The 25,573-nt window shown below is 41.9% G+C and overlaps 1 protein-coding gene across 1 annotated transcript in view; it reads right to left on the bottom strand.

Annotated features, from left to right (window-relative positions):
• Positions 1-25,573, bottom strand: part of kcnq3 (potassium voltage-gated channel, KQT-like subfamily, member 3) — a 97,346-nt gene that overhangs the window by 15,156 nt on the left and 56,617 nt on the right. Inside the window, 2 exon segments of the mRNA XM_037787404.1 lie at positions 596-722; positions 2,240-2,330. Coding sequence (XP_037643332.1) covers positions 596-722; positions 2,240-2,330 — 218 coding nt within the window.

Raw genomic sequence — 25,573 nt, forward strand, 5'->3', positions numbered from 1 at the left:
ATCCAAAGTGCTTCACAACTGCACTTATTAACAGTAAATATGATAACATGTATTGATGTTTTCAATCCTACTCGGTGTTAAATACATGTTAATAATGTCAATTATGGGGATCTAAAAGTTTCCAAAGACGGTAAATAGGTCAGGCTGAACTCTCAGGAGATATCAGCGGCAATAGGAGCTTATTAACGTATTTTACTCTAATTACTGTTTGAGATCTGAGAAAGAACAACTTGCTGAACATTAATCGGTCACCGAGCTTCATAAACAATCTATAATGTTTATAAATCCAGCTTTTTACACTTTGTTTTTCTTTGTTTTAAAGTCTTTAAAGTTTTTGCATTTTGTCCTTGTTTCTTTCCAACAGCCGCTAATGAGGCTCCTGTAATCAATAAACAATAATTATGTGATATATCAGCTTGTCACCTGAACATCTTCTTGGCTCTCTGCTCCCGGAGACAGATTACTGAGAGCTGTTTTAACGAACTATTCTCTGTATATGAATGAATGCTACTCTCCCTTTAACTGTGTTTACTGGACTGAGACGACGCCTCAATGACGTTGCTCGTCGTTGTTTTTTACGATTCCACCTGTTTACCTAGAATACAGAGAGGTTTGCGAGCAAACTTCAGCCTCCCCCTCCATCCTTTGTAGCGACAGCAGCATCCCGCCGCCCAGACCCTAAGTCCAAACTCTGCTCCGAAGATGAAGATGGCGAAGGTTTCCTGCGTGGGAAAATCAAAAAAGAAAAGGGTCGGCATCAAAACCACAGAGTAGAACGCGTTTGTACCTTTAACATGTTATTTTATTTGTCTAAATGTTTTATAATAATGTATAATAATGCATTAATGCAAATTCGTTTTAATGCTACTAATTTCTTTAAAGGTCCCAGTTCGTGCTCATTTTCAGGTTCATATATGTATATGTTGTTTCTACTAGAACATGTTTACATGCTGTAATGTTCAAAAAACCTTTTATTTCCCTCATACTGTCTTCCTGAATATACCTGTGTTCACCCTCTGTCTGAAACGCTCCGTTTTACTGCATTTCAACGGAATTGCGTTGCTAAGCAACAGCTTGGAATCCATATTTACTTCCTGTCAGCTGATGTCATTCACATACACTGCAGCAGGAAATAAACTGGGACACATTTTGAATGTTTACGTTGAAAACTGTGAAATGGTCTAAATATTGTATATTTGTGACATCACAAATGGACAGAAATCCCGACAGCTTGTTTCAAAGACACAACTTCTCAATACGGGCTGTGTGTATTTCTCTGTGGATTGAGCGTTTCGATAGTTTAACAGTATTTATATATCACTTAAACCTGCTTTATAATATAAAAGACATGAAAACCTCACTTTTTACAATATGGGACCTTTAACACATTAACGCAACTTGTGATTTTTAGGTTGTAGCGGCTCAGTTTTAAAGCTAGAGCGAAGATACTGGTATCATATGAAACTAAAAAAAACTAAAGAATCCATTTTCAAAGGGGTCCCTTGACCTCTGACCTCCAGATCAGTGAATGTAAATGGGTTCTATGGGTACCCACCAGTCTCCCCTTTACAGACATGCCCACTTTATGATAATCACATGCAGTTTGGGGCAAGTCATAGTCAAGTCAGCACACTGACACACTGACAGCTGTTGTTGTCTGTTGGGCTGCAGTTTGCCATGTTATGATTGGAGCATATTGTTTTATGCTAAATGCAGTACCTGTGAGGGTTTCTGGCTCAATATCTGTCATTGTTTTGTGTTTTTAACTGATTTCCATTTTATTATATTTATTTATTTATTTATCTATTTTTTATTTTCCATTCATATTTTTTATATGTTTTTTTTTTTTAATATATTTATAAATTTTTCCTTTCAATTTTTATTTTTTTATATTTATTGATCTCTTTATTTCTTTTTTATATTTATCTATTTATATATTGTATTATACATAAGTAAGTACATATACTACATATTACGCATAAGTACCTGTGAGGGTTTCTGGACAATATCTGTCATTGTTTTGTGTTGTTAATTGATTAACAATAATACATATATAGATACATTTGCATAAAGCAGCATATTTGTCCATTCCCATGTTGATAAGAGTATTAAATACTTGGCTAATCTCCCTTTAAGGTTCATTTTGAACGGATAAAGAAATGTGGGATTAATTTGCGATTAACTGGAAACTGTTAAAGGATTAAAGTTCTGTACAACAAACGTTAGAAAATCCTCTTACCAGTATGACCAGCCAGTGTGCAGACACATTCTCGTGTTCCTTGAATGTCGTCAGTATGGCCAGAATCAAACAGCCCAGAACAATTAAAAACCTGCAGAGACACAACAAAACAACCAGTTCAGCAACATCCTGCAGGACGTGAACACAGTAGAGTAACATCCAGCAGGCGATGAACACAGTAGAGTAACATCCAGCAGGCGATGAACACAGTAGAGTAACATGAGCAGTGTGTTGATGTGACCACTAGAGAGAGCTCCGTCTCTGCTGGTAACTACAAACATGCAGCTGCAGCACAATAACAACATCAAGTTCCCCCCTCTCTCCTCTGAGGGAAATCTATTATTATTGCATTAGCTCGCATAAATTAGAGTAAAAGCACTTTTTTTTCTGAATAAATCACACATTTATGAATTGCCAGCTGATTTGTTAAATACATATTTGGGCCTTTGAAACCAACAGAAACGCTCTTTCATTTATAAAGTGTTTCAGATCAGAGCAGCTCAGGGAATCAATCATTTATCAGTGTTATATTATATTAAATATCATTTATTTTGTATGAACTATATGTTTAGCTCCCTGAAGGATAGCGTATCAGACGATCAAATTAAAAAACATTTATCAGATTTCATTAAAAAAATGTTTAATGTGAAACACAGGAGGGATGTCAGAGGATATATATATAAAGCAAAGGGGGTTGATTCACTGAATTTATTTCTATATAATATATCAGATTGTGGTGAAAACGAAACACCTATCTACTGATTCGATACTATCACGATACCTGGGAAGTACTTTGATTCAATATTCTGATTTATTGTGTTTTCTGTTTTTACCACTAGACCATGAAGGGGAAAAGTTGAATCATACACTTTTTGGGACTTTTACTTTAGAAAATGATCTAAATGAATCCAGTAAAAATGTTTGATTTTCAGCATGTATGTAGTCAGAGATGTCCTGAAGTCAAATATATCAGTGATTGTCAGGAATTATTTATTATCCAGCAACCCAAAAATCAAAGAATAAAGACATTTCCCTCACAGATTAGTGGGATTTTATATTTAATTTATAAAGGACATGTAATGTTTTATACTTCTGATGAATATAATCCAATCAATCTGATTTCCATAGATGTATTTTGTATATACAGTTCCCTTTGTTAACACCTTATTTTGAAAACCACATGTAGTTCTACTTTCTCTAACTTCTCCAAGGTGGTCTCTAGCTCTCCCGTCAGCTCCGTTCTCTTTATCCATCCATGGTCAGCTCCATCGGGACCGTTTCAATGCAGAGAACAGAAATGTCAGTATCTGGGTGCTCTACAGTTGTAGTTGTAAGCTCAATTACTTAAAAATTGGTTTATAAATTACTGTAATAACGAACTGTAAATTGCATGTATGAAAACAACCTCGAAAAAAATAAAGTAGAAAAATATATAAAACAATTTTTTTTTTTTTTTATATTTATTTATTTTTCTTCTTTTTTCTCTCTTTGTATTATTATAATTATTATTATTATTATCATTTTTTTTAATTATTTTACCTTATTTTTGTTTTATTTATTTCAATTAGTTGAAATAAAATAAATAAAACTATTTTGCGTTACTAAAACATTAACTAACTTTGACAACCCTATAATATTATTATTATTATTATTATTATTTAGCAACACACGTCAGACAGAATACAGCTGAGATGTTTTTACTGTATGTACCAGTGTTGTCCACATACCTTTGGCTATATTATGTATATGCTGACATACAGAATAAATTTAGTACAGTATAATTGGTTATTTTCACGACATTAATTTCGGTATTCTCCTCCTGTGCTCCACCGACCCAGATATTCAGTTTCACACAGTTTAATCTTCAGTGTTAAAGAAGATGAATGAGCTACTGAAGCCCTCTTTCTTTCTTTACATCTAAATTTAGTCCCTTTCAGAGCTGTTAAATTAATTGGATACACACACATACAAATGGCTTTTTAAATGTACACCCTGAACACCGGAGCACACCCCTGGCTGTATTCCAGTCAGATAGTCTGACAGTTAACCACCCTGCTATGATATACAACGCTGAACCGCACTAAATAAACTCAACCAGCTGCAGAACTGCACAGCAACACTGCAAGTTAACATTTATCCAGCGCTGCGTGTCCGATACCCTCCACCATCACCTCCGTGGGGAAAAAAAAGAGTATTTTGTTCTTTTTCAGCTCATTTTTCCAGCCGACTCCTCCAGGAGAACACACCGGTGCACTCTGGGAAAGTTTATGGAGGTGAGAGGGTCAGTAACTGATGCTCATCCACAACAGTGAACACTTTACAATACGTTTATTTCACTGTGTTGACCTGCAGGGCAAAGAATGCTGAAAACTGAAAACTGTCAACATTCAATTTAGTATTGAATCCTGCCAAAATCCCCTCTCCATGGAGGCCCGTCATGTTTTCTACACAGCCCAGAACAGACAAACCGAACTCTGTTAACTATTTCCTGCTCGGGCCAGAGTCAATAACGTTACTCATTCCCGTCGTTGCCGCCGCTCGGGGCAAATCCATCTACCCCGACTTCACCACGAAGCAGCTGTCTGACGTCACACAATGTGCAATGATGGTAAAATGAACAGAATTCCTTAATTTGTTAACACAAGGCTTTTATTCTGAAATAGGTGTCGGACAGTGTTGTAGAACATGCAGTGACTTGCAGAGCTCCATGAATGAATAAAGTACGGGGTTTAAATTGTGGATTATTACTATTATTTACAAATTACCACACGTTTCTTAACCTTTCTCTGCCTGAAATAAATATAAATTACATTTATAATGAAATGAAATGGCCATTATGAAAGGAAAACTCTAAGCAGAAAGAAAGAGCTGACAGCAGCAGCTGAAACGCAGCTGGTGTGAACACCCGACGCCATGCGACTCAGCCGCCACGGTCACTAGTTCAGAGCTTTGTACAGAGCATAGAAAACCCAGGACAAACGCCACGTGACAACTGTCACTACAAAACACTACATCTTCATGCAGGAAACGTTGGCGAGGCAAAACGTGACACTGACAGGCTTCCCTCCGTTGGACATGCGGGTCTATTACACGCTTTGCCGTGAGACTGGGCTGTCACAGTAAACAATCTCTAAAAGTTATGTTCTCTGCACAGACGTTTTTCAAGAAAATGTAAAAAATGACAAAATAATGTGGAGGCTGCACGGCTGAGAGTTCAATAGAATGTACACTTGGCAAAGAAACATCAGTTAGTCACAGTCAGCCGTGGTTTTTGTTTACATTTGGCGTCGTGCATAGGGAACGATTTGGAGTCCGGAAGGTCATAAATTAAAACTGGGAAAATTTAGACCTCCAAGTTGTCTGGAAGTCAGCATAACAAAACGCTCCCCAGTGAAACTACCACGTTTCACTGGGACTTTGATGTCTTTTTAGATGCAGACAGAGTGCTTCCTTTGCAAACTAGACTAATGACTTGTTACGCTTGTGAAGTGACAACAGACTTGTACTGAAACACCTCACTTCACATTGTCTTGTTTGCTTTGTCAGTGTGAGGCTCAGCGAGCCGTCAATACCTCACAAACTGCACCTGCTGGCGACTTCTTTGAGGTGTCAGACCTCTTTTTTGGAGGGTTAGTTTGGAGGAACACATCTCACTGTAAAATAACTGTAATCTTTAGTTTGTGCAGATATCTGTAAAATGCAATAGAACTAACAGCGGAGCACTGACGGCGGCGTGCCCTTTAGTGTGCCCTCCTCCTCTAAACCCGTCTCTAAATCATTCATGGCCTGTTGTGCTACCATTAGGCGGTGTTGACATCTCCGAGAAGTTTGTGAAGTGCTGCACAACCATAACAACATGAATATTTTACAGAGAGTTTTACATAATTCACCAGAAGGAAACGATAGCTGAGAGCAAGACGCCTCTCGACGTTTTGGCGTCTTCACGCGGTGCACACTTCCTGTCTTCCTGAACTAAACGGGAGCATTTTTCTCCTCAAAGTTATCCAGAGGACAGAGATAATCCTGGAGCGAAGCGGAGGAGATCGATGTTAACTCGATACCATCCAACAGATACTGATCTGCAACACAGGCGGCTTCCTATTCAGCTTCAAATAGTTTGTTCAATAAGGCACACGGAGCGGCGTCGATGCCCATTAGACCCGACACATCAACAGGAGCGGGGGGGCGGGAGTCAGACGGTGGAACGGCATCAGGCAGAAAACTGTAAAAAATAAATAAAAGTAAAAATGAGTACAAGTGGCATTTTTTAGCTTTAACAGGAAGTTAACTTGCTGTTTCTATAAATCAATAAAAGCCAGAGCTGGTCTGGTCAACATCTGCATTATGATTCCATGAAAACTAGACTGAGCCTCACAGATTAACTCATATTACTATAGAACAATACAGCCAGAGCTGCTCTCAGGTCTTTCTGTGGCGAGTCCAAGTCATTCCAGACAAGTCCAACAACAGCTGTCAGTGTGTCAGTGTGTTAATACCTGGAGGTCAGAGGTCAAGGGACCCCTTTGAAAATGGACATGACAGTTTTTTCTCGCCGAAATTTAGCGCAAGTTTGGATGGTTATTTAACCTCCTTCACTACAAGCTAGTATGACATGGTAGATACCTCCGAAAGATCGATTGCATTAATGCATTAAAGAAATAAAACGATTAAAACGATTTTGCGTTAACTTTGACAGCCCTAGTTTTTACATTAACTATCATATAATTTACATGTAGAGTGTTTTCATGTGATGTCTTTACAGACGCAGTTTGGTTCATTACAATCACCGGTTAAGATAAAAGACTCTCAGTGAGTCTTTCTACCAGTTTAAATCAGACGAAGTACGTTAAGTAAGTTTACACGATAATAACGCAACTTGTGATTTTTAGGTTGTAGTGGGCTCAGTTTTAAAGCTAGAGTGAAGATGCTGGTATCATATGAAACTAGAAAACCTGATGAATCCATCGGTACCAACCATGTTATACTAGCTCGTCGAGAGGGAAGCTAAATAACGCCTTTGAGCATATTGTTTTAAATTGACAAATCTCCCTTTACGGTACATTTTGAACAGATAAAACATGTGATTCATTTGAGATTAATCGCGATTAACTACGGACAATCATGCAATTAATCGTGATTGATAACAAAATGCATTCTGGGATACGACCCCGAGTCAACACACACACACACACAGTCAGCTCTCAAAGTATCCTCTACGATGATGAACACCTAATGTAGCAGCTGGTCACTCATCATCTCACTTCCTGTTCTCCTCTGTCAGCTACAGTCCTCCAACCACAGAGAAGACGTGTCCTCCTCCGCTGCCCTCACTCTGGCCTTTACCTGCATTGACGACTTGACAGTTGGATTATTTACTGATTAATTAGTTTAGGACAGAGTGCAGCCTTGTAAGCTCTCTCTCTCTCTCTCTCATGGGATACTCGGGGCGACCCCGACGCCACCTCTCAACCTCTCAACCTCGACGGGGGGTCAGATTTGTCGGCGTTTGCAGTGATCCCGACAGGAGAGCGTGTTGGGAGTGATGGATTTCCCTCCCTCCCTCCCTCCCTCCCTCCTTCCTTGCTGCTCAGCGGTGGGAGAGGAGAGAAGGATTCTCAGGCTGTGATTTGGGATTAGCTGATCATGCAGAAGCTGCTGTTTGACCGGGAATATCCTGACCGCTGCACGACGGTGGGGGAGGTTAGCGGCGGGGGGGTTCCCACCTCCATCATCAGCACCGTTTGAATTAGAATTATCCTACAAATTCACACCTACATTCAGTTTATGGAGAAGAGTTCAATTATTATTAATATAATCATCTTTTAGAGGAAAATAACCCAATCTAGTTATGATTTGTTTATTTGGCATTTTCAGATCATTGTTCTTGAGTGTAACTTGTTATTTTTACATGTTCTCTCAACACGTTCTCACCCACAACTCGTCAAATACCGCCGTTTGGTCAGTCATCAGAGACCGACACACGGCGTACCCCTCTGGCGTTACTTTTGGACGGACCGGGGACGGACTTGCATGTTACATGCATAGTGTCCTTTCAAAATAAACTTCACAGGAAGTTAGGTTTAGGCAACACAACCACTTAGTTAGGGTCAGGAAACGGTCGTGGTCGACGTTAACTTCACTGGCTACCGACTCACGTTACTCACGGGACTGACGATACTAATGATTCACATGATACACAGGACCGACGATACTAATGACTCACATGATACACGGGACTGACGATACTAATGACTCATGTGACTAACGACTCACAGGATTTAAGATACTAACGACTCACATAATACATGGGACTGACGATAGTAACAGCTCACGTGACTCACAGGGCTGGTGATACTAACGACTCATGGGACTAACGACTCACGTGACTAGTGACTCTCTGGACTGACGACTGATGTGACAAAATAAATCACATCAACTTCTGGACAAGAACGGCGGTCTCCTGGAGAAAGTCTGGTGTTTTTTGACCCCCCCGTCCACCCCGACCTCCTCCCTACGCGGCATTTGTCGCTCTTTATACTTCCTGGTTCACGATTACGTGGACTACATACATTCATAGATGTTGTGGGATGAATACCGGTGCATCACTTTTCCCAGGTAGAGCAACAAACGGTGTTTGAGACCAGCCTTTTTGTTACTTTCACATAAACCAGATTTCTCCCCACAGATATTTAAAAGCTAAAGTTATTCCACCTCTGCACTCATAACCTCTCAGTCACACGTCAATGAATCAGAAAAGTGCTGCTGTCAAACTGTAGCTGTCATTAACGTCTGTTCAGCTTTGTTCCAACATGTCAGAGATGTGACTGCAGCAGGTGGAGCGTTCTGTCATCGTGGTGGGAAACTTCTTCTCACAGATCGCCGTCTCTCATCTCGTCCTTGTGACTTCGCTGCAGTCATTAACGGCTTGCTGCTACCGCCGCCGCCGCCGCCGCCACCACCGCCGCCACCGCCGCCACCGACGCCACCGACGCCACCGCCGCCACCGCCGCCACCGCCGCCACCGCCGCCACCGCCGCCACCGTCCTTTCCCACCGCTGTTTGCATATCGCCGAGCAAATTAACTGTCAGAATTGCATCGTCTGCACTCCTCCTTATTGAATCTCACACGGCAAATTGGTTGTTAGGAATCCTCAGGGGTGGCATCAGCTCCGGGGAGCCCGGCGGGGCCGAGCCTCCGCTGGGCCGATGGATATAAAGTGGATTAATGGAAAGAGAGAGAGAGAGAGAGAGAGAGAGAGAGAGAGAGAGAGAGGCTGTACGGGAGGGCTGCTCTCATCATTACCAACACATGACCTTTAATAACAAATAAAAACATCCACCCAGAGCCGGAGATTGAAGCATCAGATCAGAGTTCAGATTCAGTACTCGGCTGACGTCCCGCTTGGATCCGCAGCGTCTCACTGCGCTCCCTTGACCTCTGACCTCCAGATCAGTGAATGTAAATGGGTTCTATGGGTACCCACGAGTCTCCCCTTTACAGACATGCCCACTTTATGATAATCACATGCAGTTTGGGGCAAGTCATAGTCAAGTCAGCACACTGACACACTGACAGCTGTTGTTGCCTGTTGGGCTGCAGTTTGCCATGTTATGATTGGAGCATATTGTTTTATGCTAAATGCAGTACCTGTGAGGGTTTCTGGACAATATCTGTCATTGTTTTGTGTTGTTAATTGATTTACAATAATAAATATATACATACGTTTGCATAAAGCAGCATATTTGTTCACTCCCATGTTGATAAGAGTATTAAACACTTGACAAATCTCCCTTTATGGTGCCACCTCAGAGAGCAGAGGCTGGTTTCTCTCTAAAAACGTCTACCTGGTGGTAGTTTCAGCAGCCGCCGTGACAGTCGGCGCCCCCCCCCCCCCACCCCACGGCCTCACGGGACCAAAGTCAGCGGTTGGAAGAGATCAATGCAGCTCTCTTTTTAATCTCTCCTTCTGCGTGTGTGCTCAATAAAGATTTATGGGAGTTCTCTGTGATGTGAACGAGGACGTCACTCAGACGGTTGTTTTTAGTAGCAGATTAAAGTTCTCATGCTGATGAACTGAGCTGATCAGTGAGGTCAAACAGGGTCATTACATCATCAACAGGAGCTCTGATTTGATTTAACGTCTAATTAGGCAAACGAGCCTCATTGAAATTAAAAATGTCTTTCTGAGATGAAGAGATTACACGAAATACGTCTAAGAATATAACTGCCAACAGGAATCATATTAAAGACGACCTAAGTTCAAATGAGTGACACCAACACGTCACAGTTTGATCTAAACTCAGTTAGGACTGTAGGGCTGTCAAATGAACCGCCTTATTGATAAGCCAACCGCCACATTTTTACACTTTGCTACAAACGCCAACGATGTCACGACACGCCAAGCCTCTATTCTTTGATTGAACCCCATTAGGCTCAGTGTTTTCTGTAAATAACCAACTGTAACATTAATGTATGACTGTATTACTCAAGCTAACGTTAGATAGCCATGCTAGTCACCGTCACCAGCATCATTTAGCCGTTTAACACACTGACGGTGAATAATTCACGTATCGTATGAGCCTCAGATGTCAGTGTGAAAGCCTCGTTAACCAGCTACACAACAATCATTTCCTCTCCTGTGACGGCGAGTTTCTCTCCCCCAAAAGGGAGCGCAGCCTCGGAGAGGACGCCATGCTGGTCTGGTCTATAGCTTGGAGACATAAAGACCATGCTGGTCTGGTCTATAGCTTGGAGCCATAAAGCCATGCCGGTCTGGTCTATAGCTTGGAGCCATAAAGCCATGCTGGTCTGGTCTATGGCTTGGGGAAATGACGCCATGCTGGTCTGGTCTATAGCTTGGAGACATAAAGCCATGCTGGTCTGGTCTATAGCTTGGAGACATAAAGCCATGCTGGTCTGGTCTATAGCTTGGAGACATAAAGCCATGCTGGTCTGGTCTATAGCTTGGAGACATAAAGCCATGCTGGTCTGGTCTATAGCTTGGAGACATAAAGCCATGCTGGTCTGGTCTATAGCTTGGAGACATAAAGCCATGCTGGTCTGGTCTACAGCTTGGAGCCATAAAGACCATGCTGGTCTGGTCTATAGCTTGGAGACATAAAGACATGCTGGTCTGGTTTATAGCTTGGAGACATAAAGACATGCTGGTCTGGTTTATAGCTTGGAGACATAAAGCCATGCCGGTCTGGTCTATAGCTTGGAGACATAAAGCCATGCTGGTCTGGTCTACAGCTTGGAGCCATAAAGCTTCTCTATTAGATCTTTTTTAGGACACGGCAGGGGAACAAATCAGCGTTTTTGGATTTATTGTTGGTGCAACCAGCTACACAGCAGCTCTTCAGCATAGCGTTATTATTACTGTTAGCCGTGTTGTTTAAAGTCAAAGTTCCGAGACATGTTTTAACCTCTTCTGTTTACTCCGTTACCGTCTATGAGGGACACGGTCATGACAGCCTACTCTGGATCACGTTTTGCCGGTCGGATGTATGGTAAAAATAAATTGTGCTAAACTACAACTCCTGAGAAATAGGGGTGAGGTATTCTGGGAAATGTAGGAGAACACAACTCACAGCAGGTTGGAGGACAATCAGCTCCATAAAACGTTTCATAGATCAGCTCCTTGTTAAAGTAAAAGACGAGTTTACCTTCATTAAGCCGAGCTTTCAGACGACATGACGAGCAGGTAAAGTGACGCAGGTCGATCAACTCTTCCTGTCCTCAATGGGGGGAAACGGACACACTTGGTTGACCTCATCTTCGGGGAGTTAAGGACCAAATCTCAAATCCTGAGTGCTAATTATCTTAGATTTCCTGACCGTATAATTAGGGTCATTCAGGAAGGAAATGAGGTTCAGTAACGCCTCTCTGCCCCCTCGGTAATGGACGGAAAGATGACTGGAAGACAAATACGGCCAACCACAGTCACTCTTCAGTAAAATCTAAATGTTTCTGAACTGAAGCAGAGCGAGGACACGAGGAATCAGCAGAAGGGTTCGGACCAGATACAGAAAGGGAGGAATTCTCAACATTTACTTTAATAATAATAAAAAATACTGTGGTGGAAGGAAACGTTTAACTTATTTAACGAGGCATCAACAGTAGTCATATTAAAGAGAAGAAGAGTTTTTTACTGTGAAAACCAGCATTTCTTTGTTTCCAGATCAGGTGAGAAAGGAAAGAAAGGAAGGACAGATTAACAGGAAGGAAGGAAGGAAGGAAGATATGAATAAATAAGAGAGGAGGGAAAAGAGGACAGAAACGACAAAGGAGACTAATAAAGAAGGAACAAAAGGAAAAGGAGAGGAAGAATGATGGAAGCAGCAAAAAAGAAGTGCTGAAGGGACGAAGGAAGGACAGACAGAAAGGGCGAAGGAAAGGAATGAGGACAGAATTTCAGAAGGAGGAAGGAAAAAATATAAAGACATAAAGAAAGTCTTCCATGAAAATCGGACACTGCACGCAACAGTTAGAGGGTATTTTCTGCATGGAGCACGTGGCGCTGCTTGGACAATGCATAGTCAATTTACAAGTAACTTTAAGTGGCGCTACGACTATCACTCATACTGGCACGTATATGTCTTCAGGTCTGGACTCTCGTCCAGCTTGTGAAGTTTGGGGCAGATCGGACAATGTTAAGTCAAGTTACAACAGCCTCCTGTGTCATGTCGAAACATCAAAATAGTCCATCTGTTTGGCCAACTTTCATGAGTTTACGAGGATACCAAGGTATATTCAAAAAGTAATAAGGGGGCGCTAAAGAGCCAACATGCCACGCCCAAGCCCAATTACACCACCAAATCAAAGTAATTACTAGTGTGAATATGCGAGTAATGTTGCATGAGAAAAACATGTTCGTAACGCTCTTGCAGATGTGAGCATTGACCTACTCGAATTTCGTGAAGATCAAAGTAACTTTTTCTCTAACCTTGCCTGCATTTGGGGGCACTATGGAGCCCGCTGGCGACGCCCGAACCCAATCACTACAGAATTTGCAATTTTCGCCAGTTCTGATGCATATTTTTGTGAGTTTTTCGTGCAACTTAAAGGGACTGTTTGTAACTTTTTAAGCGTATAAATGTACCGGGTCGGGACACATGCGCACTCGCATGTGCGCGCTCGCATGTGGCCGCTGTCTCTGCTCCTCTGCCTGCTCGCCTTCACTCACACACCGCGCGCGTTCTCGCTGTCTCGCTCCACCTCTAGACATGAAGGCGCGCTCACTCCACACTGCAGAAGAGTTAGTTTAGCTCTGAGAATATCTAGTGAATGTTCAGTGGACGTTTGTGCAGAAATAAATGCTGCAGCTCCTCCAGACCAACAGAGGTTTCCCGTGTCTTGTGAAGTGACGGGGCTCCGCAGAGAGAAGCGTTATCGTGTCCGACCGGGTGCCGGTGTCTTCCTGCTCACTCCGGCTGCGGTCGGGAGACGATAATGTCGGGAGACGATAACGTCACTCGCTGCGGAGCCCCGCTGCTTCACAGCCCCGGCACCGACGCTGAAGCAGGAAAAGCCAACCCTCGGATCAGCAATGATTCATGGAGAGACCTTCGTCTGGTCAGCTAACATTACTGCCAAGCAGCTGAAATATAGAGTGATATTGTGGTTTCAGCTGACGTGTGTCGCCTCACTGTGTTGAGCGATGCTCGTTCAGGTATATTTAGAGCGAGCAAGCACGAGCTGGACGCTGACTTTCGTTGACTTAACGGCCACAGGTGTCGCTGTTAACAAGCATTTCTGAAAGTTACAAATAGTCCCTTTAAGCGCCTCAAAAATGCAATCTCACAGCGGAAAAATAATATTCTTTCTATGTCCCATAGAAAGGGAGGACGTGAGGGAAAGTAAAACTCTGAGTGAGTAAAGTAAATGTACTGTACCAGAATACTGGACTACAGTACTCAGTTACTTCCACCTGTGGTGTTTTGGGCTTCATGTGTTTGATCCATCGTTCCTGAAGGGCATCGCTCACTCATCAATCAATACCAATCTACCGACACCGCATCATTCATCAATCAGCCGCGGCTCGCTGTCACACTCGTGGCCTCTTTTTGAAGTTATTAACGGGCAAAATTGGAATGATGATGAAAAATCACACTATTAAGCATCCCAGAGGGGAAGCCAAATAGAGAGAGAGAGAGAGAGGCGCTCTCGCTTCATTCATACAACAGTTTTAATGAGGAGCCATTTGAGTTTGTTTACCGGAGTTATGAAACCAGATTTATTGACCCAATTCCAAAGCCATGAATTATCATTTGGGCGTCCGCGGGGAGCGAGCGTCACTACGACCAGCTGTCTCTGCTGAGTGGATGAGAGGGAAATGAAAACAAATGTGGAAGTCGATCGGGTCTCATCCCGATACGTAAATGATGAGGGGAGGCTGCTCACACGCGGTGAAGAAGATTATATTTATCCATTTATTTAGTCAGCTTCAATGAGACCGACTGTCACACTGCTCATGTAGAGTATTAGTTCATATCAGTAATGGCAGATTCACTATAATAAGGATAGTTTTATCACTACCTTACTGACTATAATCCATCTTATTCATACAGTATTTAACTAAAGAAGCCGAAGTCCGTACAAGAACTTTAATAAAATACAGTCTAAAGTTTGATTTTAATCATGAACTTTCTGGTCAAAGAATAATTCGGAGCAGATATTTGATGCCAAAGTTCAGTCCTTGGTTAAAACACTGAGGTTCAATACCAAAAATAGACCGAATATATAAGTGGACGTCGTCGTCACCTTGACGTCACCCGTTGGTTTGTGGACTGACGTTTTGAAGTCTCGAGTTCAGCATTTTGGCTGTCGATATCTTGGTTATTTGGAGCCAGACACAAGAGGTTAGTTAACGCTGGCTAGCAAGGATTGTTGGCTTGTTTTTTTAACAATGGCTGAAGAAAATCCTAGTTCCTCTCAACATGTGCTGTCACTCACTCTCCAGCTAGGCTAGCTGAGTAACCAGCCGTCCGACCAGCAGGCTGGTGGCCAACAGCAGCGCTGTAAAGATAAATTGAGGGCGTATAAATCTCTGGATGTCTATAGTTAACTATCCTTCAGTAGAGTCAGTCAGAAAGAGAGTCGGACAATATCGGAGAAGCGTTTCAGAGACGGAGAGAGAAAGGGATGCTAATAGTTTAGCCTTCTGCTAACCACAATCGTGACTAACTAAATAATATTAGCAAGATTTACTCTCTCTCCGATATTGTAGCTCGCTAGAGCCACGAATCACAGTTTGTCATCTCTAATGTTGTGATATCTGGATTCTGGCAGCCAACAACACAACAAGAGGACATTTTAGATGTGTAACTTGCACTAGCCTCCAGTCTTTCCTTTGTTTAGCCTCCAGCTAACACCGTGACCTCATCATGAGGTCAACACAAAAAGGGTTTATATCCTAATATATTACTTTACAGACAGAGAACCTCAGTATGTTTTATTTTAACAGAAAGGCCGGTGAATAAAACCCTCTATGAGAAAATGTTAACAAAAGCAACAGAGCGTTGGGAGTTTGGCTCTGGATAAAGTATTTCCTCTTTATTTATCTGTCTGTGACAGTTGTGTTGTCTCATAACACCCACCGGGGCAGGGTCACATCAAATCCTGCTAAGGACCCAGCAGCCCACGTAATTCTGCATCTGGCCTTCAGTGTCATCTTTTGTCTGATGTTGGATATCAGATGTTGGGATGAGACGCTACATACAGTCCACAGCTGTGTAATTCAGCAGGGCCTCCGATGAGCCAGAACCTTTTCACTGAACACATGTGATCAGCAGAGAGCCCTGACCGGGTCTCCGAGGGTTTCGCCTGCCAAAGGCTGTAATTTGTCACCTGAGTGCCCTCGAGGCCGGGGAAGCCATTACTGGCTTGGCAAGAGGAGGTGTAAGCAATCAGTGTCAGTATCACAAATACACCTCGGCTCGCTAACTCTGATATCTGACTGTCCCTTTGTCCGTCTGTCTGTCTGGAGTGAAGGGAAACTATGTATAATCACAGTCCAGCGTACCGCAGAGCAACGGAAAAGCTTTCATGAACAGCGCGGTGCGATCAGACGCCCACAAGATTTATAAATAAATAAAAAGTCAGTCAGAAAAAATGTCGGCATTGTATGTTTCTGCAAACCATGGGATACGTTTAATGTCGGCGTTTCTGAACCAAAAATAGGTTTCGTAAATAAGTTTTGTATCAGCCTCGTATCACGCTAGCAGAAACACACAATGACACGTTATTAACGTTGTGAAATGATTGGTTAGGTTTAGGCAACAAAACGACTTGGTTAAGGTTAGAAAAAACATAACGGTTTGTTTTAACGTAACGTAACAACGTAACATGACGTAACATCATAATGTAACATAACTTAACAACAACATAACAACGTAACATAACAACGTTACATAACCTAACAACGTAACACAACAGAATAACGTAACAATGTAACCTAACAACGTAACATAACGTAACAACGTAACACAACAGAATAACGTAACAATGTAACATAACAACGTAGCATAACCTAACAACGTAACATAACGTAACGTAACAGAATAACGTAACAATGTAACATAACAACGTTACATAACCTAACAACGTAACATAACGTAACAACGTAACACAACAGAATAACGTAACAATGTAACATAACAACATAACATAACCTAACAATGTAACAAAACATAATATAACGTATCAACATTACAAGGTAACGTAACAAGGTAACAAGGTAACAACGTAACGTAACAACATGACAAAACGTCACAAAACAACGTCACGAAAAAACTAAACGCAACAACCTAACGCAACACCATAATGCAACAACGTAACTACCGTAAACAATAAAAACCGCCCTTAGCACACTTTCTTATGCAACCTTACGTAACCGATATGGCTGTCAAAAGAATAAAATATTTTATCACGATTAATCGCAAATTATTCACGCATTTTTATCTGTTCAAAATGTAACTTTAAAGGAGATTTGTCAAATATGTAATACTCTTAACAACATGGGAGTGGGAGTCATTCACATATCTTATCTCAAGTTTGGAGTAACCTCCTTCCTGACAGACAGATGTGGAGAGCTGGACAGATGTGGAGAGCTGGAGAATGAGTCAGGCTGCTTTTATTTCCAGGAACAGCAGATTAGCTGCAGCAGAACAGATGATGATCTGTTTTCAACAAAATATTGATTTCTTTGACCTACAAAGATAAATCAGTGTCTCGTCTTGCTTCGTTAGCTTCTGATTGAACATTCATGTAAACAGATTGTTTGTTACTGGTTAAAACCAACCGGCCACTATAAGATACTGTCTGAGTTCATCACATCCTTTCAGTCAACATTTTATGATTGCCGGATCTGCAGATGGAAGAGAAATGTCTGTTTAGAGTTTAACTATAACCCCTACCACAGACCTGATGTATTTAAAGGTTCAGTAGACATAGTTTCTGTAAATATACAATCGTCTTATCATCAGTGGTGATGCAGGAAATAACGCCCCTGAGCTACAGCTACTACTCTCGGAAATAAGTCATGGACTTCCGTATGTCATCCGTGAAATTTGCTAAACGTTGTTACAACTAAACTAGTAACTAAAAAGTCTCAAAGTTCATCATAAACTAAAGTGTGATTGTCAAGTATTCTCAGGGCTTGTAGCAAATATATAAATATTAAAGTGTCTTCACTGCAGTAAATAACATAATAAAGCGGCGAGCGGAGTTCCTCTGCGGGGGTGTGAGGTTATCCTGCAGTCACAGATTGGCTCGTTAACAGACAGTTCGCTGCGGTCCGACGACCTTCTGCCGGCGGTGGCCGCCGTCACTCAGAACTCTCGGCCTTTTCTCTGGCAAAGCGGAGGCTCGTTACAGAGGAAAAAGAAGCCTCAGGTCCACCTGACAGAGCTGGGAATCAGCGCGCCGCGACCTTGGCCGGTCCGGGGCGGTGACGGCCGGGAGGCACGCTCATTAATCCGGGAACATGGTGGATATGCAGTACTGTCCCAGTAGAGACGGATGACGCAGACGGGACGGGAAAGCAGCAGGACTCAGGAGGCTGGTATATTTAACAGAGCACTCGTTGACTTGATTTTTAGAAGCACAGAAAAACCATTGAAACAGGCGCGCTCAGCACATCTAACTGGGATGAATGAAGCTTGACACCCTTCCTGTTGTTTAACATGACGGACTGTGACATTACAGCTCACACGTCTTTACTACTTTCCCACACTCTGCCCGTGACCTCGGCAGCAGCAGTGTTCCCTCAGCACATTGATGCTGAAGCCGTACAGCGGTGCACATCACACCATTTCTTACTGATCTGTCAAATCAGCTGTTTGTGAAATATTTCCGACTTTGTGTCCACAGTTTGTGACTCTTTCCAGTTTCAACACGACACAAAGCAGCTCCATAAAGAAATGGTTTTCCCAGTTTGGTGTGGAAGAACTTGACTGGTCTGCACGGAGCTCTGACCTCAACCTCATCCAACACCTCTGGGCTGAACTGGAACGCCGACTGCGAGAGACCTGATCACCGACCTCGGTTAAGGTGCTTTCAGACCTGCCGCTGAGGCAAAAAACGTATATTGCTAAGAAGTGAAAGTCAATTATTCGCCCAGATGCCATTTTGGACTGAAAGCGACTATCAGATGCCGGTAAAACATCCACCTAAAAAGTGCCGTACAAAAACTAAATTATTTCCATTCTATTGTCATATTTAATGTCTCTACTGAAATGTCCTTTGTTGACACTAAAAATATATAAATATGCATACTATTATATCTATTTACTAGAGGTATAACGAGTCATCTACTACATCGATTTATGGATTTATATTCCTACGATCCAGCTACATCAATAGGTACTCGGCAAGTTGTCCTTCATGGGAGACGTATATCGATCTAAAATAATCGATTTGCAAGGTAAATAATCTGTTTTAAGAATTTGGCCCTTATGTTTAAGAACGACAAACTTTATATGGATGTATTTTTTAGTGCTTTTAACAGTAAAGAAATGTTAAATGTTGTTCACTCTCCCTGTGTATGTGACGTCATCGACAGGCGCCAGCAGCGCCGGTCTCAGAAAGACGATTACAAAACGAAGAATGGCGAGGAAGAGCCAGACAAGCGAGAGATTTTCAAGCCGTGTTTGATGTCCAGCTTGTGGAAACATTTAGTTTTTATGCAAAAAGGGGAGATGTTCCGAATAAATTGCTCGCTGTTTGCAGAATATGCAGATTAAATACAACGGCAACACGAGCAATCTTTCCACGCACCCACTGAGATGCCAGTGTTGACTTCATTTGGCTGAACTGGAGGCTGTTGTAGCACCATATTAACACCTGTAGATGTGGAACGACGTGTTCAACTTTCACATATCACATGGCTGCCATGTACTATGATGATGTGACACGTATTTCAAAAACATATTGAAACTAGCAGAGTGAAATCAGCCAACCTGAGATGCAACCATTCCACATCTGTAACTCCGACTTCTGGCTGGATTTATACCAACCTGTAGAAATATAATAAACTGAAAAGACGCCCGTGTTTTGTGTGTGACATCGTTATCATGCAAAATAATCAAATGCAGCACATTGAGGTGCTGTATCATTGCAAAAACCCCCCTCTTCATTCTGCTAAGCCTCAGATGACATGCATTGTGCGTCTCCATGGCAACAGCTGCTCATTCCACTCTCGTTGGAGTATCCCTCAGTCTCCAAATCACCATGGCGACACCTGCTCGCTTCCCTCGCTTCCCTCCCTCCCTCCCTCTCTGCCATCAGCCCTGTCAGGGATCACCAGTCGTACCTCGACTGTGTGCGTTTCCATGGCGATGCTCGATAGCAGCCGCGCTGCACCGCAGGGTGAGCGGGTTCAAGGTGTATGGTGCGATGTGATTGGTTGGGTTTCAGGAGCGGGAGGGTGTGGCGTGGCTGGCTGTTTCCTCTGAGGTTCCCAGCAGACGGTTAACAGAGTAAACAGAGAATCCTCAACATGTACAGTCTGCTGTCTACGACGCTGTCAGCCTTTAACAGTCTGTCAACAAATTATATTATTAATTATTGATCCCCAGGATACAGACGGGTAGCAAAAACTATACAATTAAAACATAAAGAATCCATCGGTACCAAACATGTCAGACTAGGACAATATCTGTCATTGTGTTGTTAATTGATTTACAATAATAAATATATATTTACATACATTTGCATAAAGCAGCATATTTATCCACTCCCATGTTGATAAGAGTATTAAATACTTGACAAATCTCCCTTTAAGGTACATTTAGAACAGATAACAAAATGTGCGATTCATTTGCGATTAATCACGATTACATATGGTTGCATAAGAAAGTGTGCTAAGGGCAGTTGTTATTGTTTACGTTGTTGCGTTACGTTGTTGTGTTACGTTGTTGCGTTACGTTGTTGCGTTACGTTGTTGCGTTACGTGGTTGCGTTACGTGGTTGCGTTACGTTGTTACGTTGCTCAGTAAGCATCACTGCACGGATGCTAATGACCAACATCTGTACACGTTTACACTTTTAAGGTAAAAGATGTGCAATTAATTTACGATTAATCCCAATCACACCAAGTAAGCAGCTAGCTAGCTCGCAGCAGCTAGCTCGCAGCTTACTTGGTCAACAAAAGTCTAGTACTGTATTTGTTGAATTAGCTATATCAGCTATAGCTAACGTTATTTAACTATCTAACTAGCATGCTACCAATACGCCGTGCCTATCGCGAGCATGGTCACTGGCTAGATGCTCTGAAATCCTGTCATGGATTGCTCCGTTCCAGTGGACAACACTTAGATAAACTACTGGAAAACAAAAGAAGTCAGAAAGGTCTAACACAGTTTTCCTGTCTTATAAGTGTTTATTGTTAACATAAAATAGATTCAGAAAGTGACAGCATGTTTATTTATATTGCAAATGTTGCGATGACGCTGCCACCTTCTCGTTTCCCGGCGCGCCCTCGCAGTATGCGCTGAACATGAGCAAGTTGCAGTATTGTTTCCATCACGTTATGTTTTAAAAATGTCCGTTGACACTGTGGATACTGTACTGTGTGAGAGGAAGCATCGTGGTATATCTCTCCTTTATGTTTGTGTCCACAGTTTGTATCCTGAAGGCGAGACGACGAGGCGACCAGTCGGGATCTGTTTTCCTGCATCGATGGAGCGCCATCCTGGGATACCACCGCTTCCCTCGGCTGTGACGGAGCAAAATGCTACCAGAACTGTTCCTGTTCTCATCTAAAAAAAATCTAAATGCCAATTTATCATGACACAAATTCCCCTTTTTATGTTCAGCCTGAGAGAGAGAGAAGCCATTAAAGCCATTCTGTGTCCTGGAGGTGTGATGATATCCAACCAGCAGGCGGCTGTTGTCTTGTAACATGTGAAGCCTGTTTGCCCCTCAGGCCATCCTGAGACGCCGACAGAGTACCGGCGTATTAATAATATAGACAGTTACATTAAAAATACAAAAAACAAATGACCAGCTGTGCAGGAAACAGCACAAAGAAACACTAAATTGTGTACAGATGTTGGTCATTAGGATCCGTGCAGTGATGCTTGCTGAGCAGCTGATGAAATGTTTGTCACACGGATAGATTTATCTTTATCGTCACAGTTTAAGCAGTAATTATATTTAACTGCATACAATATAAATACATATTAGGGCTGTCAATCTATTGAAATATTTAATCGCAATTCATCACATGATTTTCCATAGTTAATCACGATTAATCTCAAATTAACCGCACATTTTTTTTCTGTTCAAAATATACGTTAAAGGGAGATTTGTCAAGTATTTAATCCTCTTATCAACATGGGAGTGGACAAATATCCAGCTTTATGCAAATGTATGTATATATTTATTATTGGAAATCAATTAACAACACAAAACAATGACAGATATTGTCCAGAAACCCTCACAGGTACTTATGTATAATATATATGCATATGTAGTATATGTACTTACTTACAGTATAATACAATATATAAATACATAAATAAATAAATATAAAAAAATAAAAAATTGAAAAGAAAATTAATAAATATAAAGAAATTGAAAATCAAAAATCCACACAAAAAATAAGACTGGAAAATAAAAATATATAACATAAATAAATGTAAAAAAAAAAACGAAAATGGAAAATAAAAAATGGAATAGATCAAAAATAAATAAATATAAAAAATGGAAATCAATTAACAACACAAAACAATGTCAGATATTGTCCAGAAACCCTCACAGGTACTGCATTTAGTATAAAAATATATGCTCCAATCATAACATGGCAAACTGCAGCCCAACAGGCAACAACAGCTGTCAGTGTGTCAGTGTGCTGACTTGACTATGACTTGCCCCCAAACTGCATGTGATTATCATAAAGTGGGCATGTCTGTAAAGGGGAGACTCGTGGGTACCCATAGAACCCATTTACATTCACTGATCTGGAGGTCAGAGGTCAAGGGACCCCTTTCAATATGGCCCGACAGTTTTTCCATGCCATAAATTTAGCTCTAGCTTTAAAACCGAGCCCGCTACAACCTCCGAAAGATCAGTGGCCCATCAGATTAAGAGGTTAATTAAAAATCGCAAGTTGCGTTAAGAAATGAGTGGCGTTAGAGTGAATTTATGTTTACACGTTATTGCGTTAACTTTGACAGTCCTAATAACTATACGCCAGACGAAGCTGAAATTCGGTCCAAAAACTCAAAATTTGGACCATAAACAGGCATAAATCGTTCGGTTTTAAGTCCTGTGTTTGTTGGACCGATCCACCTTTTTATTCTACGTCACTAGCTCTGAGCATAGTTTATTCACGCGGATGCATTCACATCACAGTCAGACTACATGGCGTACACATGATACGCCTAAAGCAAGAGCGAGAGTGTTCTTATTACACGCTTTTGCCTTTCGTTCGACCATTAAGTGTCAAAATGTGTGCTGATCTCTCTCTGCACTTTATATTATTGTACTCTGAATAAAGAGATTCCCTGTCAGTCCTGCTCACATATTGTTATTGTTATTATTAATATTGATGATTGATGGATTATGAGCAGCCGCTCCATCAAGGAAACAGCAGAAATCATTTAGAAAAAAAAAAAAGGCTATTAGGAAATGCCGTTGCTGTTGTGATGGTGTTATTGATATCGATGCTGTCATTACGGCGATGGGATGACCATCGATCGGGCTGACGCCAGGAAAGAGGAACTCGTAAGGTCAACTGGTAAAGCTTCCTACTTTGAACCAGGGTGTTCCAATCTGAGGCGCAGAGGCTCCCCGGGGTCCAGATGTTGATTTAAAAGTATCACCAACCGGATTCATCTGACAGCCGTCACATAGATGTAGTTACACATTACCTGAGTTACACATAGTACTGCAGTAAAAGTACTAAAGTACTTCCCTCCTGTGCAAACAAGACGGACTATTCACCTCATGCTGTATTTTTTCACTTCCGGTTTGAACGCAATTGTGTTAGTTCTCTCAGTTCAACGCCAGCAGTGCTATTAAGCATATGATTAAGCAGCTACACTGCGGCGGTAGGACGGTTTTACCAGAGACGGTTTTACCAGAGACGGTTTTACCAGAGACGGTTTTACCAGAAGCGGTTCTACCAGAGGCGGTTTTACCAGAAGCGGTTCTACCAGAGGCGGTTTTACCAGAGGCGGATTTACCAGAGACGGTTTTACCAGAGGCGGTTTTACCAGAGGCGGATTTACCAGAGACGGTTTTACCAGAGACGGTTTTACCAGAAGCGGTTCTACCAGAGGCGGTTTTACCAGAAGCGGTTCTACCAGAGGCGGTTTTACAAGAGGCGGTTTTACCAGAGGCGGTTTTACCAGAGGCGGATTTACCAGAGACGGTTTTACCAGAGGCGGTTTTACCAGAGGCGGATTTACCAGAGACGGTTTTACCAGAGATGGTTTAACAATACCACATCCATCAGCCATCATTTGAGGACATCTGTAGTGTCTCATGGTTTAGATGGCTCCGCTATGAAAATTTCCAAATGCATTTGGTTAAACTGATCACATATTAGAAATCTAAATGATAACCTTCTCACCTGAAAAACATCTAAACTTAATAACAGCTTTTTAATGCTTAAAAACAGCTTTTTGGAAAGTAAAGGATGATAACTATGGATGCGTTAACACTGGCGACGACTTCTAAACGGAAGTGAGAACACCATGTGGAAGGACCCTAGTTCAGGAAAGAATAAGGTGAATACACTCTCTTCTTCTTCTTCTATCTCTGTGCTAAATGAATCTTCTCCTTTTCCTTTCTCCACCTGTACAGAAATATACTTCCTTCCAGACTATTCCTCTCGTCACCAGGAGAGGAGACCCCCTCACACTCGCTTGCCATCCAAACACACTCTAACACACACACCCTCGCGGCTCGCCGGGTGTGATATATGTGCGTGGTTATCATGGGAAATAAACTGTTAAAAGTGGCAGAAATAGCCTTTACACAGACTGGATGTGGAGTCATAAATGTGAGCGAGACGGCGGCGGTGGCGAAGGCGTCTCTGGGTCCCCAGCTGAGGTCTCAGCACGGCAGGAACAGTTGGGTTTATTTATGTGAGATTATACCCAGAATCCATCTGGCCAGAACCAGCCTGACTGACTCTCACTGAGGAGATCAGCACGGATATGTGACCAACAAACACTGGACCTTTTAACCAGGAGGCCCTGGTCTTTAGTCACGTGACTCGTTAGAATCGCCAGCCCCGTGAGTCGTTATTATCGTCAGCCCCGTGAGTCGTTATTATCGTCAGCCCCGTGAGTCGGGAGTCGTTAGTCACATGAGCTGATAGTATCGTCAGACCCAGTGAGTCACGTGACTCGTTAGTACCGTCCGTCTGTTATAAAGAAATAACAGATCGTAGAATGCTGTGATTGACCAATCAGAATCGATTATTCAACAAAGCCGTGTAATAAGCATATTTACCCTCTCCCATGTTGATAAGAGTATCAAATTTAAAACTTGACAAATCTCCCTTTAAGGTACATTTTGAACTGATAAAAAATGTGCGATTAATTTGCAATAATTGCAATTACCTATTGACAATCTTGACTATATATTTTAATCAGTTTACAGCCCTACAACCACATCTTGCTGCCAAGATATTTCTACTATGTCAATAACATCTCCTTACCAGCACAACACTACTTGTTTATCTCAGAAACATCGATATCAGACGTGGTTAGAGACGTGAAACTAACTGGTGTCAACGGGACGGAGTAGAGAACATACAGGAGGATGGTGGACTTTAATATTCGTACTAGTGCAATCATTTAAATCAGATATGAACCCGC

The sequence above is a fragment of the Sebastes umbrosus genome, chromosome 12 (assembly GCF_015220745.1).
Source record: "Sebastes umbrosus isolate fSebUmb1 chromosome 12, fSebUmb1.pri, whole genome shotgun sequence".
NCBI classification, from domain to species: Eukaryota; Metazoa; Chordata; class Actinopteri; order Perciformes; family Sebastidae; genus Sebastes; species Sebastes umbrosus.